Source organism: Phalangium opilio, unplaced genomic scaffold (genome assembly GCF_054372755.1).
Source record: "Phalangium opilio isolate 3A_F unplaced genomic scaffold, DU_Popi_V2 ptg000017l_1, whole genome shotgun sequence".
NCBI classification, from domain to species: domain Eukaryota; kingdom Metazoa; phylum Arthropoda; class Arachnida; order Opiliones; family Phalangiidae; genus Phalangium; species Phalangium opilio.
The window spans coordinates 11,225,412-11,244,758 of record NW_028324151.1 but is presented as its reverse complement, the minus strand read 5'-3'; the positions used below and the strand labels follow the sequence as shown (position 1 = coordinate 11,244,758).

Genomic DNA, 19,347 nt, shown 5'->3' with positions numbered 1-19,347 from the left:
GCGCTATAGGAGGGAACCGAAGAGACGATTTCAGAACTCCAATTCTGGTTTTTCGCTGGTTTCACTTTCTTCTTTTTCGCCGTTTTACTAATTTCCCTCGAAAGTACGTGGTTATATCTTAATAATTTGTCAGTATCGTTTAATTTAGCATCGTTAATGATAGATTTCAACTTATCATCCTTCTCTAACTCCATCGAAGTGTCGACTTTGAAACCGCTATTTGAATTTAACCTATTATACGTGTCTTCAGAAATTAATAACATTTTTCGCGCCATTCTATTTTATTGCGCGACTTATAGCCGTACCTGCCACTGAGCTGATGATAGATAGTAAGGGTCCAAGGAGTAAAGGGATGAAGCCCCCTTTTTGAATTAGTATTTTCTTCTTTTTTGAATTAGGGATTTTCGACGTAACTCGTCTTATGGCGTGTCGATGTTTCTTCAACCGCCGCTTCTCGTTTTCTGAAAGAGGGACATTACCCTGTAGGATATTTATACAACACTCGGCAATAGATTTTATAGCTTCTTTATTAGCATATTTTATTGCGGCATTTCTCTGACACCCATTACATTTTGATATATAATTTAAAAAATTTAAATGTTCGCGTACTCTCTCCGATGGAGCCATGTGCCTAGCCTCGCGGCTTTCACCAGGGTGCAGTTGTTGTCGTTCCGGTGGTACGTGCAGGCTTTGGGGGTCTCGCAGTCCTCGATGGTGGTCAGTTTCGGGCACCCGTACTCCTCGGCGTTGGTAACGTCCACTCCCAAGACCCTAGATAGAACCAAAGCTTTCTCCGCCCCCTTCGTAACGAAGGATGATGCTTTCTGGCGAATGTACTCGCCTACTTCCTGCAGCGTTTCGTAGGGATAATCTCCCTCCTCGAAACCTAGGTCGCAAATGTTGCGAGACAGCCAGCGAACCTGTCTTTTATCCTTAATAGATAGTTCCGAGAATGGACATGGTGATTGGAAAATCCAGACGTCGTAGGCTGCCGTCTCCTTCAAGTACATTGAAAGCTCCTTAACGATCCATTCCCCCTTGACCCTGAAAAAGTTCGCTTCCAGGATGGCCGTCATTTCGGTATGAATACCGCTGCTTGTTGCCCTGGAATTATACCTGTTCTTAATCTATGATTATCCGGGGTGTTGGCCTTAAGGTCTACAAAGAGATAACCGTAGGGTTCAGATGTCGCCTGTCTAAACGCGTCCACTACGTATTTGCTATTACCCGGTGAAATTTGTCTCGAAATATTAACAATGGCGGATTGATCACGCGGTGTTTTAAATATGACCAAGTAATGGGCGTTAAGGTTCAGGGTACGTATTTCCTTTCCAGGGTAATATAGATTCTGCATTAAAATTAGAACAGAAGTGTTTCTATGGTGGGAGCCTCTAATGAAAAGATTTGTCACATCCTTATTATTCGCTATTTCACATAATAGATCGTCTAGTTCTAGTATAACGAAATTCCTCACACATCCAATAATCCCTCGTGGAATTCCAAATTCGGGGTGTGGGATAGTATGGTACTAAAAAGATTCGACTGATATTCCGTGTAACACCAAATTATTCTTTCTGGGGTAGGTGAAATACATATATCTCTATGCTTAATTAACTCTCCTACAAAAACACTCTTCCCACATCCCGTGACCCCGGCTACGAGTCCGGTAAATGGGTGTTTCATACTTAAATCCATATCGATAAATGAGGAAAAAATGAACCGAACACTGATAATATATCCTAGGGGGAAACTGGCAAGGCTTAACTGAGATGTTTAAAAAGATAATTAGTACTTACAATGTCACTGATTCCATTTCTGTATGATGGACTGTGTATATCCTGTACAATTCAACGTCTTGGAGAAAGGCTTGGAGAGTTGTACCTTATCTTTAAACCTACCCCGTCTTTTATACCATCCTATCACATGTCCTATCATGTATATTTCGGTCACAACGCCGAAAGTTAATATGACGCCTGATTTTCTTAATTTCCCCAGCAACGTCATGGAATTATCCCTGAAAATTTCCACGCCATTCACAAAGTCAACATGGTGTCAAGCTTTCCCCTGGTTTTCCCCGCCGAAATTGAAAATTTCCACGCCATTCACAAAGTCAACATGGGTTCAAGCTTTCCCCTAGTTTTTCCCCACCGAAAAATCTGGCGTGAGGACGCCATCTTGGTGTCCGGCGCCAATTTGGGTGTCAGGCGCCAAGAGGGTGTCAGGCGTCAACGGGGTGTCAGGCGTCAACAGGGTGTCAGGCGTCAACAGGGTGTCACTGGCATGAAAGGAACATTTGTATACTACTAAGAGCTGCAATAATGTGAGACTTTTTATTCAGTAAAGTTCAATATCATGTAAAGATAACTGTCCTTAAAACATTGTCAAAACGGAAACATACCAATGCGGTAAGTAACGAGACTCCAACGATTCCCTCTTTTTCCTGGAGCTGAAAGAAATCTTAAGTTAATTGATTTCCATGTATGATTCAGTAGATTATAAATAGAGATTACAATTTCTATTCTGATCAGTTTGATAATCCTCTTTTTCCTTTTCTAAATAAGCGGCAGTGTCATTCTCCCAGATTTCTCTGAGTCTTTTTCGACTCTCTTTTGTGCTTGGTGTGTCTGGGCCTATAGCCATGTCAACAACCTCTGGAAATTGATTATTTATTGTAGAAGTGATCTCTTTCATCTGTAAATGCTGCTTAGATTTCAAGAAGATTTGAAGAGCCTCGAGTTTAGCCTCCAATTTTGCATTTCTGGTCTTTAGGTTTTGGTAGCGAAATAGTTGACTGCGTTTCTTTTTCCTTAGTCTATAAGGAGACAGAAATTGTTCGGGAATTGTTGATGACGGATTCATTTTTCTCTTCCGGCTTGGTGATTTGTTTGACTCTATACGCCGCTTTTGACACACCTTCAAATATGTAGACAGATTTTTACATGCTGTGCAAACGTTTTGTAAGGGACCCGTTGTGTTATTTGGTTTTTTGAACCATGCTGGGCAGTCTACTGAATTGAAACGTTCCGCAGGATACGAATGTTTAATGAGTTTTTTAGGAAGGTTTATTAAAGTTGGTATGATTTCTATTGCTTCTTTTCCGAGTCCTTCACAAAGAACATACTCTTTTGAAGTAAAATCGCCCAATAATTCCAATACCAAATCAGTATCGAGTGTGTGTGTGTCGGTCAAAACATTAACTTCCCTTATCGTGCCTTTGAAAATAACGTGAAATCTTAAATTCCCATCTGCCGAAAGGATATATTTTGAAGCCTCCGTGTTGTAACGTGGCTCGTAGCCATTCTTTCGACATATTTCAATAAAGCACTACCAAAGTGTACAAACAGGAGTCGTTAATGTATTGTTTTTGGATGGAACAATGTTACATTATTTAATTAGAAGATTTACTGTACCTGCTTTGTTGAGGATTCTTTTTCAAACCACACTAATGAGGGAAAAGAAGAAACCAACATCTTAAATTGCGTAGCGAAACTGGCTGTGAAAGTTGGCAGTTTGCTATTCCAGCTGGCATCAGTCTATTTAAACTTAAATGTTAATACTTTTCTATAAAAAAAATTAACAATAACTAATAATTGATAAGCTAAAACATACCTGGGATTCAGTACATTTAGTACTTTTCTTAATTGCCTGCCGGGCTAAATTTACAGACTCATTAAGCCTTTGCACTGTTTCGTAGTCACTAAAAGCGGTATACGTTGAAATTCTGTTGGTTTGAGACGCGATTTGTCGTTTGGGAACTAAAGCGTTGTAGCAATACTGTGTAGATTTATCGAGACTCATTTTAAATATTATTTTAATTACATATAGACCAAGACAAAATGATTAAGCGCGACAGCACGAAACCAAGAAACGGGCAAGAAACACACGACAGACGACGCGTATCCACGGGAAAAAAGTAGTTCTGTATTAATATGCAAATGGTTCCTATTGGCTCAACGTCGAATGGGGGGCAAAACGTAAAGGTCATGTGTGACCCTGAGAGAGCCAATAATAAATTAACACCAAGAATATATAGTTTAGACTGGATTTAGATAATAGTTGGCCGTCCAGATATTCATTGGTCGTTCTCTGACAAGCTCTCATTAGACCAAATGTATGTAAAAATGCATAAGTGGCATACTTATCGAAGATAAGTTATGAACTTATGCTACTACCCTATCACAAGCGACTTTGTCGCCATCTATGATGGAGTCAAAATATTACGGAGCGGCGGTTTTTGAAATAATTATCCTTTGCTATTATATCAATATGGAGTTCATTATACATTGCTAAAATACATTAGAAAGCGCGACAAAATTATAAGGGTTTCACTCGGAACCCCTTGTTTATTATAGTTAACATTTTAGATCTAAGCGGGGAATGCTTATCAGTTGTACTGAATTTGTAAACCGAGACAGCCACTGTACTTACAGTAGCATTAAAAATAAAAAAATTTTTTTTAACTGTTATAATGGTTTTCCGTTTTGTGTTGATTTCAATCCACCAGACATAGATTTCAGTTGTTAGAACTTTCTAAGTGTTAGATTAGAAAAAATAACAACCACCTTTTCCGAAATATTCTCCTTTTAATTAGCTACCACCTTTTCCAAAACATTCTCCTATTAATTAGCTGCCACCTTTTCCAAAATATTCTCCTATTATTTAGCTAAAACCTTTTCCAAAACATTCTCCTACTAATTAGCTGCCACATTTTCCAAAATATTCTCCTATTAATTAGCTGCCACCTTTTCCAAAAGATTTTCCTATTAATTAGCTGCCACCTTTTCCAAAATATTCTCCTATTAATTAGCTGCAACCTTTTCCAAAGCATTCTCCTACTAATTAGCTGTCACCTTTTCCAAAATATTCTCCAATTAATTATCTGACATCTTTTCCAAAATATTTCTATTATTGCTAATAAATTGTTCGTGGTAAGAGGCGGGCTTTTAATACTCATATAAATAATCTTTTTACCTCCAAACAAGGTTGGGTTGGGTTAGGTTAGGTTAGGTTAGGCTAGGGTAGGTGAGGTTCGCCGTAATTAAAACGTAGTTAAAATAAGTGCAGTAATACATTTTTATCTCACATTTATTTTAACAATAATAAGTTGTGAAATTAAAAATATATTTAATGCAAAACCACACAGTATGTCTTTTTCCAGTTCAATAGAATTTCGTACCAATGGGACTATAATAAAATCGCACCTTTTGGCTACGTTCGGTCGAATGGGTCACCACAAAAAAGCCGTTCTGTCGAATGGGAATTCGGTTCAATGGGACCAAAGCTTTAATTTGGGCACTAATATTCTCAGCATTATCATACAGATCTGGGCGACTATCAGGGTTATTGCCAGAAATGGTCGAAACTTGACCTACGGGACTAAGGTTAGGGGGATCAGAATCTTCTGGGATTCTGGATAAAAAATCAGCGCAGCATTGTTCTTCCCGGGCACATGGTGTACATCAAAATTAAAAGATTGTAAATGGGCGTTCCACCTTGCGAACTTTCCCGTAGGGTCAGGTGCGGTGAGAAGCCATTTGAGCGCACTATGATCAGTATAAATATCAAATTTCGTGCCTTCTACGTAAGGTCGAAACGTGTCTATTCCAAACTTAATGGCTAAACACTCTTTTTCCGTCGTGGAATATTTTTTCTTGAGTGTCATTAAGTGATTTGCTCGCGTATTGAATGACATGCTTTCTGCCATCAATAACTTGTGATAACACTGCACCCACGCCAACATTGGACGCGTCACAGTGGATAACGAAAGGGTATCTATAATCAGGCGAACTAAGAATGGGGGCTGATGTAAGATGGCGTTTCAGAGTATTGAAAGCGGATTTTCGGGCTTCTGCCTGTTCCAATATCTGATATTTAACAAAACTGAACTGAACCGAACTAGACATCTCTCTCTATAAGACTAGAGAGAGCGCAACAGAACTAACCACTACTCAGTAGAGTAGGTCAGGATTAGGAAGTAGTAAAAATGTAGATACCCGCTACCTCAATAAAGATATTTGTTAATCGTTAAAACTGACCCTCATTTAAGGCATAAGTAACACGAAAGTTATATAAACAAGTAGACAGAAGAGCATAACAAAACATGGTGTCAGAACGGGGATTTTTTGCTGCCGTACCCTGTTCCTGCTAAGCCTTGCCTGCCTTTCTTTGTTGGGATCTTTCGCTGCTCTTTGTGTCCGCCCTTTCTCTCTCTCGTCCCGGACATGTCTTTACACATCCCGCCTCCGACTCCCGTCTCACTTTCGGATGGGCAAGCTGTCGACAAATGGAAATTTTTCCGAGCTCAACTAACCACTACTCAGTAGAGTAGGTCAGGATTAGGAAGTAGTAAAAATGTAGATACCCGCTACCTCAATAAAGATATTTGTTAATCGTTAAAACTGACCCTCATTTAAGGCATAAGTAACACGAAAGTTATATAAACAAGTAGACAGAAGAGCATAACAAAACACTCCCCAACTCCAGGTAGTATTAATTTGTAATAAAGAATTAAGAGGGCTGGCTATTTTTGAAAAATCTTTAATAAATCTTCTATAATAGGACGCCATACCAAGAAATCTACGGAGTTGTTTAATATTTTTGGGGGTCGGATATATGGTAACCCGTCAATAGTTCGTCAGCAATAGTTCGCGCGTTATTTGTTCGCAAGCAATAGTTCGCGAACAAATAGTTCGACAACACAAACAGTACGCACATATCTTTGCGGCCTAGCTCATAATTTTACTTTTTAACATTTTTTAATAAACTATTTAAAACATTGGCGAACTTATTTTCTAGCGAACTGTTTATTTACTCGAACTATTTGTGTGCGTACTGTTTGTGTTGTCGAACTATTTGTGTGCGTACTGTTTGTATTGTCGAACTATTTGTTTGCGAACTATTGCTTGCGAACAAATGACGCGCGAACTATTGCTAACGAACTATTGACACGGAGTCGGATATATTGCTTATCGAATCCGTTTTCTCACTGTCTACTTTCATACCATCATAACTAACTACATGGCCTAATACCCGACATTCCTGTCTACAAAATTGGGTTTTGGATGCTTTAACTGTTAATCCAGAACTTAAAATACGTTCAAAAACTTTTCCGAGAGTGTTTATATGAGTCTCGAAGTCGGATGAAGCGATGATCCAATCATCTAGATACGCGCATACGTCGGAATTCAACAAATCACCGAAAATATTGTTAACCATACGTTGGAAAGTGGCAGGGGCGTTGGACAGTCCAAACATTAATACTTTAGGTCTAAAAAGACCTCTGTGGGTAACAAAAGAAGCAATATCGCGGTGAGCCGCGTGTAAAGGGACCTGCCAGTACCCACTGCGCATATCCAACGTGGTTATGTATTTGGGTTTATGGAGAGATTCGAGGATATCGTCTATCCTAGGGAGAGGATAGGCGTCTTTGCGAGCGACGGAATTTAAATTTCGGTAGTCCTGGCATAAGCGAGGAGCACGAGGAGGTTTACAAATTAAAACGCTCGGAGCGGCCCACGGACTATCGGAGGGCTCAATTAAGTCTAACATTAACATTTCGTCGATTAATTTATCTATAATGGAGCGTTTTATAGGGGAGTATCTATAAGTGGGTGAAGCGAGAGGTAAGCTATTACCTACGTCTATATAATGTTCAACTTTATGGGTTTTACCGGGTATTAAAGAAAATATGGATTTATATTGGTTCACTAAGGAACTTAGTGTCGATTTCTTATCCGCGTCTAATGGAGCTTCGTCGAGAGCCTTTGTTATGCCTTCTTCATCAATGTGAGCATTAAGATCGGGAGTGGATGACAAACTAAAAATACTGCCCTTACTGCCAAAAATGGGGGCAAAATCGATTTTATCCTTACTACTTTCTGGTTACCAAAAATTATTTGACCGAAGTCAACAATCATACCCACATTTCCTAAGAAATCCCGACCTTATTCTACAGGGCCGGTAGGCCCTTGTAGATATGACTTGATACCCGTTTGTAATGCTAAACGAAAAAAATCACCTTTTTAGGGTTAGCGTCCCATAGAAAAAGCATTACATTTTACCCGGTTTTTTAGGGAAATTGTCATAGGCGATACGGAAAAACTACAGCGAAGTTAGTTTTCGGAATACTTTCAAATTAACAAGCATTTACTACATGAGAAACTTACCTGTTTAGTTTTTAAATAAATGAAGCCTAATTTTTGTAATTTAACTAATTAATTATGCATTGAATTCCCTATTTCATAGCAGACGACAGAAAGAAAGATTATTTCATAGCAGACGACAGAAAGAAAGATTATTTCATAGCAGACGACAGTAAGAAAGATTATTTCATAGCAGACGACAGTAAGGCATCTGTCCACGCTAATTAATTTTTTGATATTTTATCCGAGCTTGAACACCATTATTTGGATTTTATAATGAAGTATAACGCCTTTAATAACCACTACTTTGTTATCAGGTCCAATTTTCGTCTAAAAAGTAATTCATGTAAATAATTACAGTTAATAGAGGTTTTAAAATCGTTTCAAGTAATTTTTCGACGTTCGTTTTGGCCAAGGCTTAAGTTGAATTTTGGTAAGTCTGTGTAATATACTCTTTATAGCGTCTTTCGTCCTTTATGATTATAAAAAAAGCTGATTTCCAGCTCCGTTTTGGAATTTGATATAGTCTGCTTCGTTTCATGCTAGAAACATATCGTAAGTTCCTAACCCTAGGTTTGACAGTTTAAAATACTACTGGAAAGATGACAAAAAGTTTAATGTGTTTTCGCTTTGGCAGTTAAGACAGTGGTGTTTACGTAAGCGCAGTTAATTCAACACTTCCATATGAGGTATACAGGGTTTCATTATTTTTTAATTATATATTAATTATTCTCAGTGAGCATTCATATGTTAGATCGCAATTTCGGATTTTTGTGATCTCCCAAGTCTCCAAAACTGTAACTTTAACATATAAGGGCAAATTATTATAATAATCAAGAATATTTCTAGATCATCACCTAATACCCATTTGATTTATGATGTGATAGATCATGTTAGGTTTAGATACAGGGTTAAGCTTATGTTAGGCTAGGTTGTTATGAGCGGCTAAATGTTCATCTGTTTTTGGAATTATCAAGTTTTATCAACTGACTTTATTTCCCCTTTTCCAAAATTTTACTAGATTGGATTTGTTTTTACCTCTGATTATTGCTAATTATCTTGTTTATTGCCACAAATTTTCTAAAAAAATGGTATTTTAGTTTCTTTCTACCCTAAAAAGAGGCCCACATTTAGCCATTCGTAGGTTGCCTTTCTTTTAGCCATAATCAATGCACCCATGATCTTCTTAGAGGGAATTTACATTGGCTGATTGCAAGCATGATTTTACTGACAGCTTCTTAAAAAGATTATAGCACATTCCTTTTTTTGTAAAGTTTAACACACGTAACTTTCTGAACACACTTATTTAAGAAGTAAACAGTTCTACGAAATTAAATAGTTAATAATTTTACGATTTTGAAAAGGCTATTAATTTTAATTAATACTCACTAATATCTCGTGCCATCATTATCAATAATGTATCACAAACCAAAGATGATTTCGATTTATATTTTATTCAAAACCGCTAACTAATAGATATTTTGGTTCTTTAGATAATAGGGACGGGAAATGACCCTTTTCAGCCTGTTAAGAGTTGACTACCGCCTTAAGACTGAAGTACAGATATTATACAAAAACGTCTTTGTTTGGACCAAGACCGAAAAAACCAACGATATGAGTGAGGTTTATCAATTGACTGAAGCTTCAGATATTGAAATTTTTCTTTAAGTATTTTTAGTAGTTTAATCCTTAATCACTATTTAATTCAATCAACTGATTTTACTCTTAATCGATCTATTCCCTCTAAATTTATTCAAAAAATTGCATATCTCCGCTTTTTCAAGAATAATTCCATTTTCCGAAAACATTTTATCATGAAATTAATTATTTTGAAAGGATTTCGTATCGATATTCCTTAACTTGTAAGCACCTTGACGGACATTGGTTTAAATATTAGTGGCTTGAGAAATTTTCAAGTTTGCACCAAAAAAGGTTTTTTCAATGGTTACAATTTGTTGAGAAGACTGATAATCGATAAAGTATGATTAAGAATAATTTATTTTGCTCGGACTAATAAAATAATGTCGTTTACCAAAGGAAAAGTAACAACTTTTGTCCCATGTGGCTACTTTTAGTAGGTAGCTCTCCTTTCATGGACTGGAAAAATATTATGTAAGCATAAAAATAACCAAACGTTAGTGTAAAGATTCCATTAAAAGAAAAATTTCTCAGTGCTGTACAATGTCATTTTATATTCTTTTCAGCGGAATTAATACATAAATCACTTCACTCTAATCAAGTTATGATATAAAATTTTGCTATCATCCGTGCTTGCAGTGTATGGGTGCTTTTCTTAGAAATTCAGTAGAATATTTCAAATATTAATTATTGATCCCTCTAAACGTACTCCCTTCAAAATAGTTAATTTCATGATAAAATGTTTTCGGAAAATGGAATTGTTCTTGAAAAAGCGGAGATATGCAATTTTTTGAATAAATTTAGAGGGAATAGATCGATTAAGAGTAAAATCAGTTGATTGAATTTAATAGTGATTAAGGATTAAACTACTAAAAATACTTAAAGAAAAATTTCAATATCTGAAGCTTCAGTCAATTGATAAACCTCACTCATATCGTTGGTTTTTTCGGTCTTGGTCCAAACAAAGACGTTTTTGTATAATATACATTGGTATGAAATGTTGGAGACATAAGCGGCTTCGAAACTAACTTGTTTCCGGGGAATACAAAACGGAGCCCTAACGGTACCCTGAGTGGCTAATAAGGTGGAATCTGGTTGAGCTAAAGCAAAATTTTTGTTGGTAGTTACAAAACCTTGTTGTTCTAATAGGGGTTTTAAATCGGTACGAATTAAAGTGTGAGTAGAACCATTATCAATTAAAGCTATGCACGGGACAGAGCCTAAAAATATGTGTAAGAAATTTCGGTTTTCTGGCAAAACATTCGTTTTACCAGATGGCCCTGATGATTCATTCCCCGTGCTAGTTTGTTTAGATTTTACATTTGTTGAGAGGGCGGCGCAGACGCGGCAGAGACGGCGCTTTCTTTCCGTTTCCCGAAACCGGGGTTTGACCATTTAATATTACCGGACAATAGGGGCGCACATGGCCGACTTCTCCGCAACCATGGCAAGTGACATTCGGGTTAAAATAGGGACCGGAATTAGGGGCCAGTCGATTAAAATTAGGATTACGGGAGCGATTGTTTACTTGGCCAATGGAATTATATGTGCGGTTCTGAAAATTATTTTGCCGATAATTATTACTATTATTATTGGGACCTGCATTATGATTCATAGATCTTCCCGGGGAAGGAATTGTCCGGCCGTTATAGCTACTAGGGCGACCCTGCGACCGAGAGCAAATTGAGCCTGGTTATATGGAAGCTTGAAAGCCGGTTTAAGGAAAGGCGGAGTAAAAGCGCGTTTGGGCAAAAGCGCTTTTGAAAAGTTGTTTACTGTTACATGCGCGCTCTTAAGAAATCCCGGGAAATTTTCCGTTTTTCACACCTGTATTTCTTCGGGGGACGATTTTACTTTAGAAGTAGCTCTGTTGTCAGTCTGTTCCTAGCTGTAGTTGCTTACAGTTGTGTTTTTTTTTCCTAATCGTAAAACATGGATGAATTAATTCAAATTTACGTAACAGTGTTAGTATTAGCATTCCAATTTCATTTGTTAACTCAAATGAGAAGGAAAATCATGCTTGATCAAATTTTGAAGCAAAGGGGGTCCGTTGTCAAGAGAATTTTAAAAATCGGCATTTTACCCACTTACGATTTTTCTCATGAGTCGGGCTTAATGAGTTCGATAAGCTCTGCTGAAATATCGAGTATATTGTTTCGTCAAAAGAAATAAAAGAGATTTTGGATGAAAATACGAAGTGGTGATTGGTGGAATCGCATTGTCAATATTAACTTTGATGATGATGATTGGGTAGAAAACTTCCGCATGTCTAAAGAAAGCTTTGATCAGTTGTGTGATAAAGTGTGCAAAGGAATGAAACCATCAGAGTATTACGTCAAAAAGAACCCATTCCAGTGAGAAAACGTATACGGATTACTATTTTCAAGCTAGCAAGCTGTTGTGAATTTTGAGTGGTTGCCAATCTTTTCGGAGTTCATAAGGCGACTGTTATAAAAATATTTAGAATGTTTTGCCTGTTGATATCGCGCGAAATGCTATCGGAATTTATATCCTTCCCTAATGAAGAAGAAGCGATTCAAATTGCACGAGAGTACGAATTGCAGTATGCAATCCCGCAAGTCTACGGTGCCATTGATGGAACGCATATACCTATAACGGCTCCAGAGGAAGGACAGAGGTACTGCTTAATTCGAGGGGCTAATCACTCTCGGATTCCGTGTACACCGATTACGGATAGCGCGTAATAATTTTAGCACTGTCAAAGGCAGGGATTTTAAAGACTACGCGTAATAACTTTAGTACTGTCAAAGGTACAGCTTGTACACCGATTACGCTAAGTGACTGCCGCCCCTCGGCTTAATTGAAAATTTATCCAACATTAATTTGCACCTCAAATAAAATGTTTCTTCAACTTTCTGGGATTTCATAAACAGAAAACAGTATGCATGTTAAATGATTTTTGTGTTCGTATGATTTTTTGTAAAACAATGTTGATTAAGACCTCAAATATAATAACTAATGTATGTATCTAAATAAGAAATCAATGTAACCTCTAAACTAAATTAATTTAAATGTATTTCTATTGAAGCTTTACTTTAAAGTGTAACTGCATTACAATTTTATATTCCCTTATCTATAAAGATCTTTTTTTTTACCTCTTTCAATACCAAGCAAAACGCCCCTCGGTACTTTCCCATCTTCTTGGAGGGTCCCATGGTCTCATCGGTTAGTAGTGGAAAGTTGCTAAAAACACTTCGTGAAGCCTCTCTTCAGTCCTTTTCATGACCATATAAGGTAAAATTTTGGAGGCACAAGAAGCTACTGACCAATGAGAAATGGGCCTCCCTTTTTTGAAAATATCTTGAAACTCTAGGAGAGAAATTCTCGCTTAAAAAGTCGAGTAGTTGCAAACTTTCGCTAGCCCTGTAAACTTCGGGAAACCTCTCTCTCTTCCCGCCTAAGGGACCCATCACGGGATGGGCGAATTTATAGAACCTTTTTTTGTAACTCGGTTGAATTTTAATTATCTTAATAAACTTAATATTTTTGTTTTTATTTAAACTAGAGTCCATGAACATTTCACAGTAAATTATACGCCCAATCGAACCATCGAAGTAGGTTTAATTTCTCGCGAAATTAGACCTAAACCTTTAGATATTTTTCAGTCGGGATTTAAAGGCGATTGACCCTAGTTCTCCCATTTGAGCACCCTCGACACCAAACTTCCCATCACATTTTGGTGCCGAAACCCGGGAATAACGGTGATTTACGTGAAGTGACGAAATCGTGAACTACTCAACTTAAAGCAAAAATGTCGGTCAACCCTGAACTCACGCGCTTAAGGCGTAAACGCGGTCAAATACGCGCCGGAATCTCTCGAATAAGTTCTCGCGTCGAGGATGAACTAAGACCGGAAAACCTGGACCCTGATCTAGAGAAACTAGAAGATGCCGTACTACAGTTGGCAGCTAAGGAACCTCAACTGGAGGACCTAAACAACCGAATCGAGGATCTGCTAGATGGTGACGAAACGGAAGCGGAACTCGACGAAGAGTACTCGCTCGTTACCAAATACGCCGAGGATATCCTTAAATGGAAAGGAGCCGCCGAAAGACGTATCAAGAAAATTAAGGAGCAATCACAACCTGCTGTGTTCGCGCCAGCCTTAAGAACAGTCAGATCTGAATCCTCAACTATAGTGAACCCTGAATCATCAACTATAGTGAACCCTGGTATCCGGGAATCTAACCTACCTGGATTTTTTAATGCTACAGAAGAGAACAATTCATTACCTGAAAATGAAAACGCGATACCTTTTCAACCTTGTGTTCGTTTACCGAAACTAGAAATAAGAAAATTCAACGGCGAAATTGAAAATTGGCAAGCTTTCTGGTGACAGTACAAAATTAGCGTCCACGATAACCCTCGAATTACCAAACAAGCTAAGTTTTCCTATTTAATGTCATATCTAGTAGATACTGCCTATGTATCAGTCTCTGGACTAGCCGTTACGGCCAGTAATTACGATGCAGCAATCGAATATTTAGTAGATCGCTTCGGCGACGAAGATGCAATTGCAGATACTCATTTAGATATATTGACAAGCTTAAAACCAGTTACTAAATCTAGCGATGTCAATGGTCTAAAAGATCTTTATGATACGTTAGAAATACAAATTCGTAGCCTGCAATCTTTAGGAGTAATTACTAGTCAGTACGGTGTTTTATTATGTCGTGTTTTGCTTAAAAAATTACCTGTTGAATTAGTAGTAGATTTTAATCGCACGTTCGATCATAAAAAGTATAAAGTAGATGACATATTGTCTTTTATACGCAAAGAAATTGCATGCCGAACTCGCGCCTATAACATAAGTCAATCTGAGCGTAAAAATCCTGAAAAAGCAAACCATGCTCATGAGCGCCACGATAGCAAAAACCACAAACCCATACGCCATCGGCTTCCGCGTTAAACGTAGGAGCTGGTAACTCTAAAGATGGGTATGTCAAAAGGTGACTTCACACTCTTACGGCGTAAATTCCGTCACTCTGATGCTAGCAGGAGCGGAAGAAGAACAAAAAGAAGATAACCTATTATCTGAACAAGCCAGAGCGTTCTGGGAACTCGATTCTATTGGAATTTTGGATTCCAACTCTAACTCAGCTGACCAAAGCGACGTGTTGGCACTCTTTAAGAACACTATTAAATTTAAGGATGAGCGATACGAAGTTTCCTTTCCCTGGAAGCCAAACAAGGACCAGTTGGACAGCAACCTTGCAGGTGCAACTAAAAGAACCAAGTCCCTACTTGAGAAGCTTAAAAAGGAACCTATTCGTTTCCTGGAATATAACGAGATCATGAAAGAGCAATTAAAGTCTGGAATCATCGAAAGGGTCAAAATCGATGCTGCTACACTGTAAAAAATTGTGGTGTCTAAATAGTGCCATAATGGTGTTAAAACAATGTGCACTCTTTGTACACCTTGACAAGGTGCTGAAATGGTACGAAAATAGTTCGATATTTTAAAAACACCATTAGCTTAAACGAATGGTGTAGAAATGGGTTTATAAAACATAATTCTTTAAAAGGTGTGCAAATGATACCTTAATTATGTATTTTTTAAACACCATTCGCCTAAATAAACGGTGTGAAAAAGGGTTGAAAAAGCCTCATTCATTAAAAGACGGACAAATGATACCTAAACGATATAAAATAACACCTTTGCAAGGCCAATATAAAAGGTGTAGAAATAATGTGAATATAGAGTTATGTTTCGAACACCATTGGCTTAAATACAAGGTGTAAAAAAGGGCGGAAAAAACCTCATCCTCGAAAAGGTGCGCAATTGATATAAAACAACACCTTCGCAGGCCCATAATAAAGATGTTGAAATGAAGTGAAAATGGAGTTATGCACTCTAAATTAAGGGACCTGAATAGTGTTGTAGTGGTGTAAAATTTATTCTGCACTATTTGTACACCTTGATAAGGTGTTGAAATGGTTTGAAAATAGTGCGAAATTTTATTAACACCATTAGCGAAAATGAATGGTGCAAAAAAGGATTCAAAAAACATCATTCGATAAAAGGTGCTCAAATTATACCTAAATGGATTAAAATAACACCTTCGATTATACCATTAAATGGTGTTAAAATAATATGAAAATGGAGCTAATTTTTAAAAAAACTTACACCATTGCAAACCCCAATTTACCCCATTTTAAGTCCTTAATTACCCAATTCCAGGTCTATATTTACCCCCATTTCAAGCTCCCATTTACACCATTGGAAAACCCCTATTTACCTCATTTCAAGTCCTTATTTACCCCATTTCAATAATAATAATCTAATAATAATAATAATGAATGAATGAATGTGGGGATTTATTGTGCATAAAAATAACCACTTACAGTTAACGAGAATATACACATTTATAAATAAAAATACACACAGAACTGGAAACTTTACCAAGAATACGTTTGTTGACGGAATGTCCATGAATTGTTACAGTGCCGAATAATAAATAATTCTTATCTTTATACATGTCAAGGATATATAACTATAAGTTAATTGTTACTTTATGTCTTTAAGTTTTGATGAGAAAATATCAAATGTTTCATCAAAGTCATTACAAACTCGCTGCATGCGAAGTATCGGATGTAATCTATCTATTGACGGATAAAATGTAATCGACCGTCTTGAATTGGTAGGCACGTAGAAGGATAGTTTGGAAAGCAATGTCGGTGAAGCGAAACTACCGTGTATTAGTTTATGTACAAATTTCACATCTGATATTTTCATAATGTACTCCAAAGGTTTAAGACCAAGGGTATTCAATAATGTAGTGTAATCGTATTCAATATTTTGAAGAAACCATGTATGACAGTTCATAATAAATTTTTTCTGAACGTTTTCTAGTTTTGTGCGAAGGTATAGACTACAACCACTCCATGCTAAGCATCCGTATAGTAACCGGGAAAGAACTAAACTTATGTAAAGTAATAATAATAATAATAATAATAATAATAATAATAATAATAATAATAATAATAAAAATAATCTAAGCTTTGTCTATGAAGTATTTCAAGTATATATTTAGCCCATTTCAAATCTATATTTACCAAATTTAAAGTCCTTATTTACCCCATCTCAAGCCCTATTTACACCATTTTAAAGCCCCTATTTACCCCATTTCAAGTCTATATTTACCCCATTTCAAGTCTATATTTACCCCATTTCAAGTCTATATTTACCCCATTTCAAGTCTATATTTACCCCATCTCAAGTCTATTTAAACCCCCATTTCAAGTCTATTTTTACCCCATTTCAAGTGTATAATTACCCCATTTCAAGTCTATATTTACACCATTGCAAAACCCCTATTTGCCCCATTTCAAGTCGATATTTACCCCATTTAAAGTCCATATTCACCCCATTTCAACTCTATATTTGCCCCATGTCAAGACTAAATTTACCCCATTTCTAGTGCATATTTACCCCATTTCAAGCCCTATTTACACCATTTCAAAACCCCTAATTACCTCTTTTCAAGTCCTTATTTACCCCATTTCAAGTCCTTATCTACCCTATTTCTTGTCACTATTTGCCCATTTCAAACCCCTATTCACCCCATTTACTGGAATCATTATTGTCGTGTTCAGTGGGACTTCACTACCTTTCCTATTGTGTATATACACGTTGAAGGCTTTTCTATTATATCAAGCTCGAATTAACACGACTATGAGTTGATGCCGTTAAAATTATCCAAATGAACTCTCTTGGGTAACAACTATCGTAGTCAGATTGGTGTTAAAAAAGAGCACATTTTACTTTTTAAACACGACCTTTCTTAGGTCTGTAAGCGCAATTTTTAAAACTATACATATATTCAATGCATGATTTCAATTATTGCTCATTCGAAAATATTTCATGACATAAGAATTGTTATTTTTATGCTACAGATCGATATTAATATAAGGTCATTGCATTCTAAAAGCGGGCCTTTTCGAAAAAATGCTATATTTCTTTAGGTCCTTGAACAATAACGCTATATTCATTAAGGTTTTTGAACAATAAGCATCTTCCTTTTCCAAATTTTGCTCTTTTTATAGATCAATTTGGGTTAGGAAAGGCATAGGTTAGTTTTGCTTAGGTGTCTTTGAGACCTACGGTTCCAAATTTAAGCATTTGACCTCTTGATAGTAAGCGTATGCATATATTCATAAACTATAAATGGTAAAAAATTAAAAACAATTTCAATAATAATAAACTTATTATCGGTGACAGCGTTTAACATGTTGGGAAACCAAAAATAAACCTTTCCCAGTCGAGACGTGGGCTAACATTTTCAAAAAATAAATTACTTTTTAAACAAAGGTCAACCAGCCAATGAGAAAAACTGGAAATAAATATCACAAATTTGGTGACACGCCAAGTGCATTTGTAAAGGTTAAGCTGTCACTTCTTTTACTACATAACCACAATAATTCCATCACAGGACATAATATCTATCACTTAAATGTGTATTTAACATTCGGCTCACACTAAGCCGTTCACACCTAAAAAATTACACGAAAGAGGGCCAATTTCGGTATCTTAATACTTAGACCAAATCGTAACAAAACTTATAGAAAGATAAAATATTAACATCCACATTATTTAGTGGAGTCTAAACTTACGTTTACACTATATATATAAATGTAGGAAAGCTGAATTAAAAAGTAAACACCAAATTAGAAATATTAAATCAAAAGATGTTCTTGGAATATTGAGATGAGACAGAGATTTATAGCTACACAACTACTTAAAGAATCGTAATGCCGAAACATATTTAAAATATTTTCATTTAATATTCTGCAAAAAGAAATTGTTATCGTTTTGTAAGAGATGTTTTCATGCTACTCGCTTTATATAAACTTTGATACACCTATGGTGTTCGATTCAGATGCAGTCTTCATTACTCGTTCTATATAAACTCTCACTTGTTTCACTTCAAAGAGAGACGTTTATCTTAAATAATTAAATAAATATAACTGATATTATTTTAATCGTCAGTATTTTACATTAACTATAGTTAAGTCGATTTAAGAAACTTTATTCCTAAAATCATTTTAAACATAGCTATTTTTAACGTTTGACTTCTAGCGAACACCTATTTCAGAACTTTTGTAAATTTAGGGTATATAAGGCGATTGATTCACGTCAAGGAATAAGAAAATGCGCAATTGCGTGAACCTTTGGTGGAAGCCCTACCATTGGGAGGCTAGACGTTTCTCGTAACCCTAGACGATCGCCGCGTACATTTTAAGCCTAACGACGATGATGGAGTAGAAGCCAAAGTTGCAGATTGGTGTCTATGTGGTATAGACGAAAGACCAGTAGATGGTGGTGTAAAAGTCAATGTAGCCGATTGGTGTCTATGTGGTATAGACAAAGGACTAGTGCATGGTGTTGTTGTTAGAAGCCAATAAATACTGAGGGTATTGAGTAAAAGAATTGCCTGTTAGTCAGCAGATGAAGGTGTAACGACTAGCTATCGATTGGCGTTAAATAAGCAATGAAGTAGAGTTTTCGGAATTTCTGTTTACCGCGAACCCGGTCCGGAAATTGCGA

At 36.7% G+C, this 19,347-nt stretch overlaps 2 protein-coding genes across 2 annotated transcripts; both read right to left on the bottom strand.

The window, feature by feature from the left end:
* Nucleotides 1-511: 511 nt before the first annotated feature.
* Nucleotides 512-1,946, bottom strand: LOC149703748 (uncharacterized). Its single transcript, XM_089867000.1, has 3 exons — nt 1,899-1,946; nt 1,797-1,838; nt 512-1,104 (listed from the first exon to the last, which is right to left on the bottom strand). Exons 2-3 carry the CDS (start codon nt 1,811-1,813, stop codon nt 594-596), a joined length of 528 nt encoding a protein of 175 aa, XP_089723126.1. The 5' UTR covers nt 1,814-1,838; nt 1,899-1,946; the 3' UTR covers nt 512-593.
* LOC149703747 (uncharacterized) lies at nt 1,844-6,619 on the bottom strand. Its single transcript, XM_089866999.1, has 5 exons — nt 3,610-6,619; nt 3,411-3,533; nt 2,511-3,324; nt 2,399-2,446; nt 1,844-2,310 (listed from the first exon to the last, which is right to left on the bottom strand). The coding sequence occupies exons 1-5, from the start codon at nt 3,796-3,798 to the stop codon at nt 2,273-2,275; spliced, it is 1,212 nt and encodes a 403-aa protein (XP_089723125.1). The 5' UTR covers nt 3,799-6,619; the 3' UTR covers nt 1,844-2,272.
* Nucleotides 6,620-19,347: the final 12,728 nt, after the last annotated feature.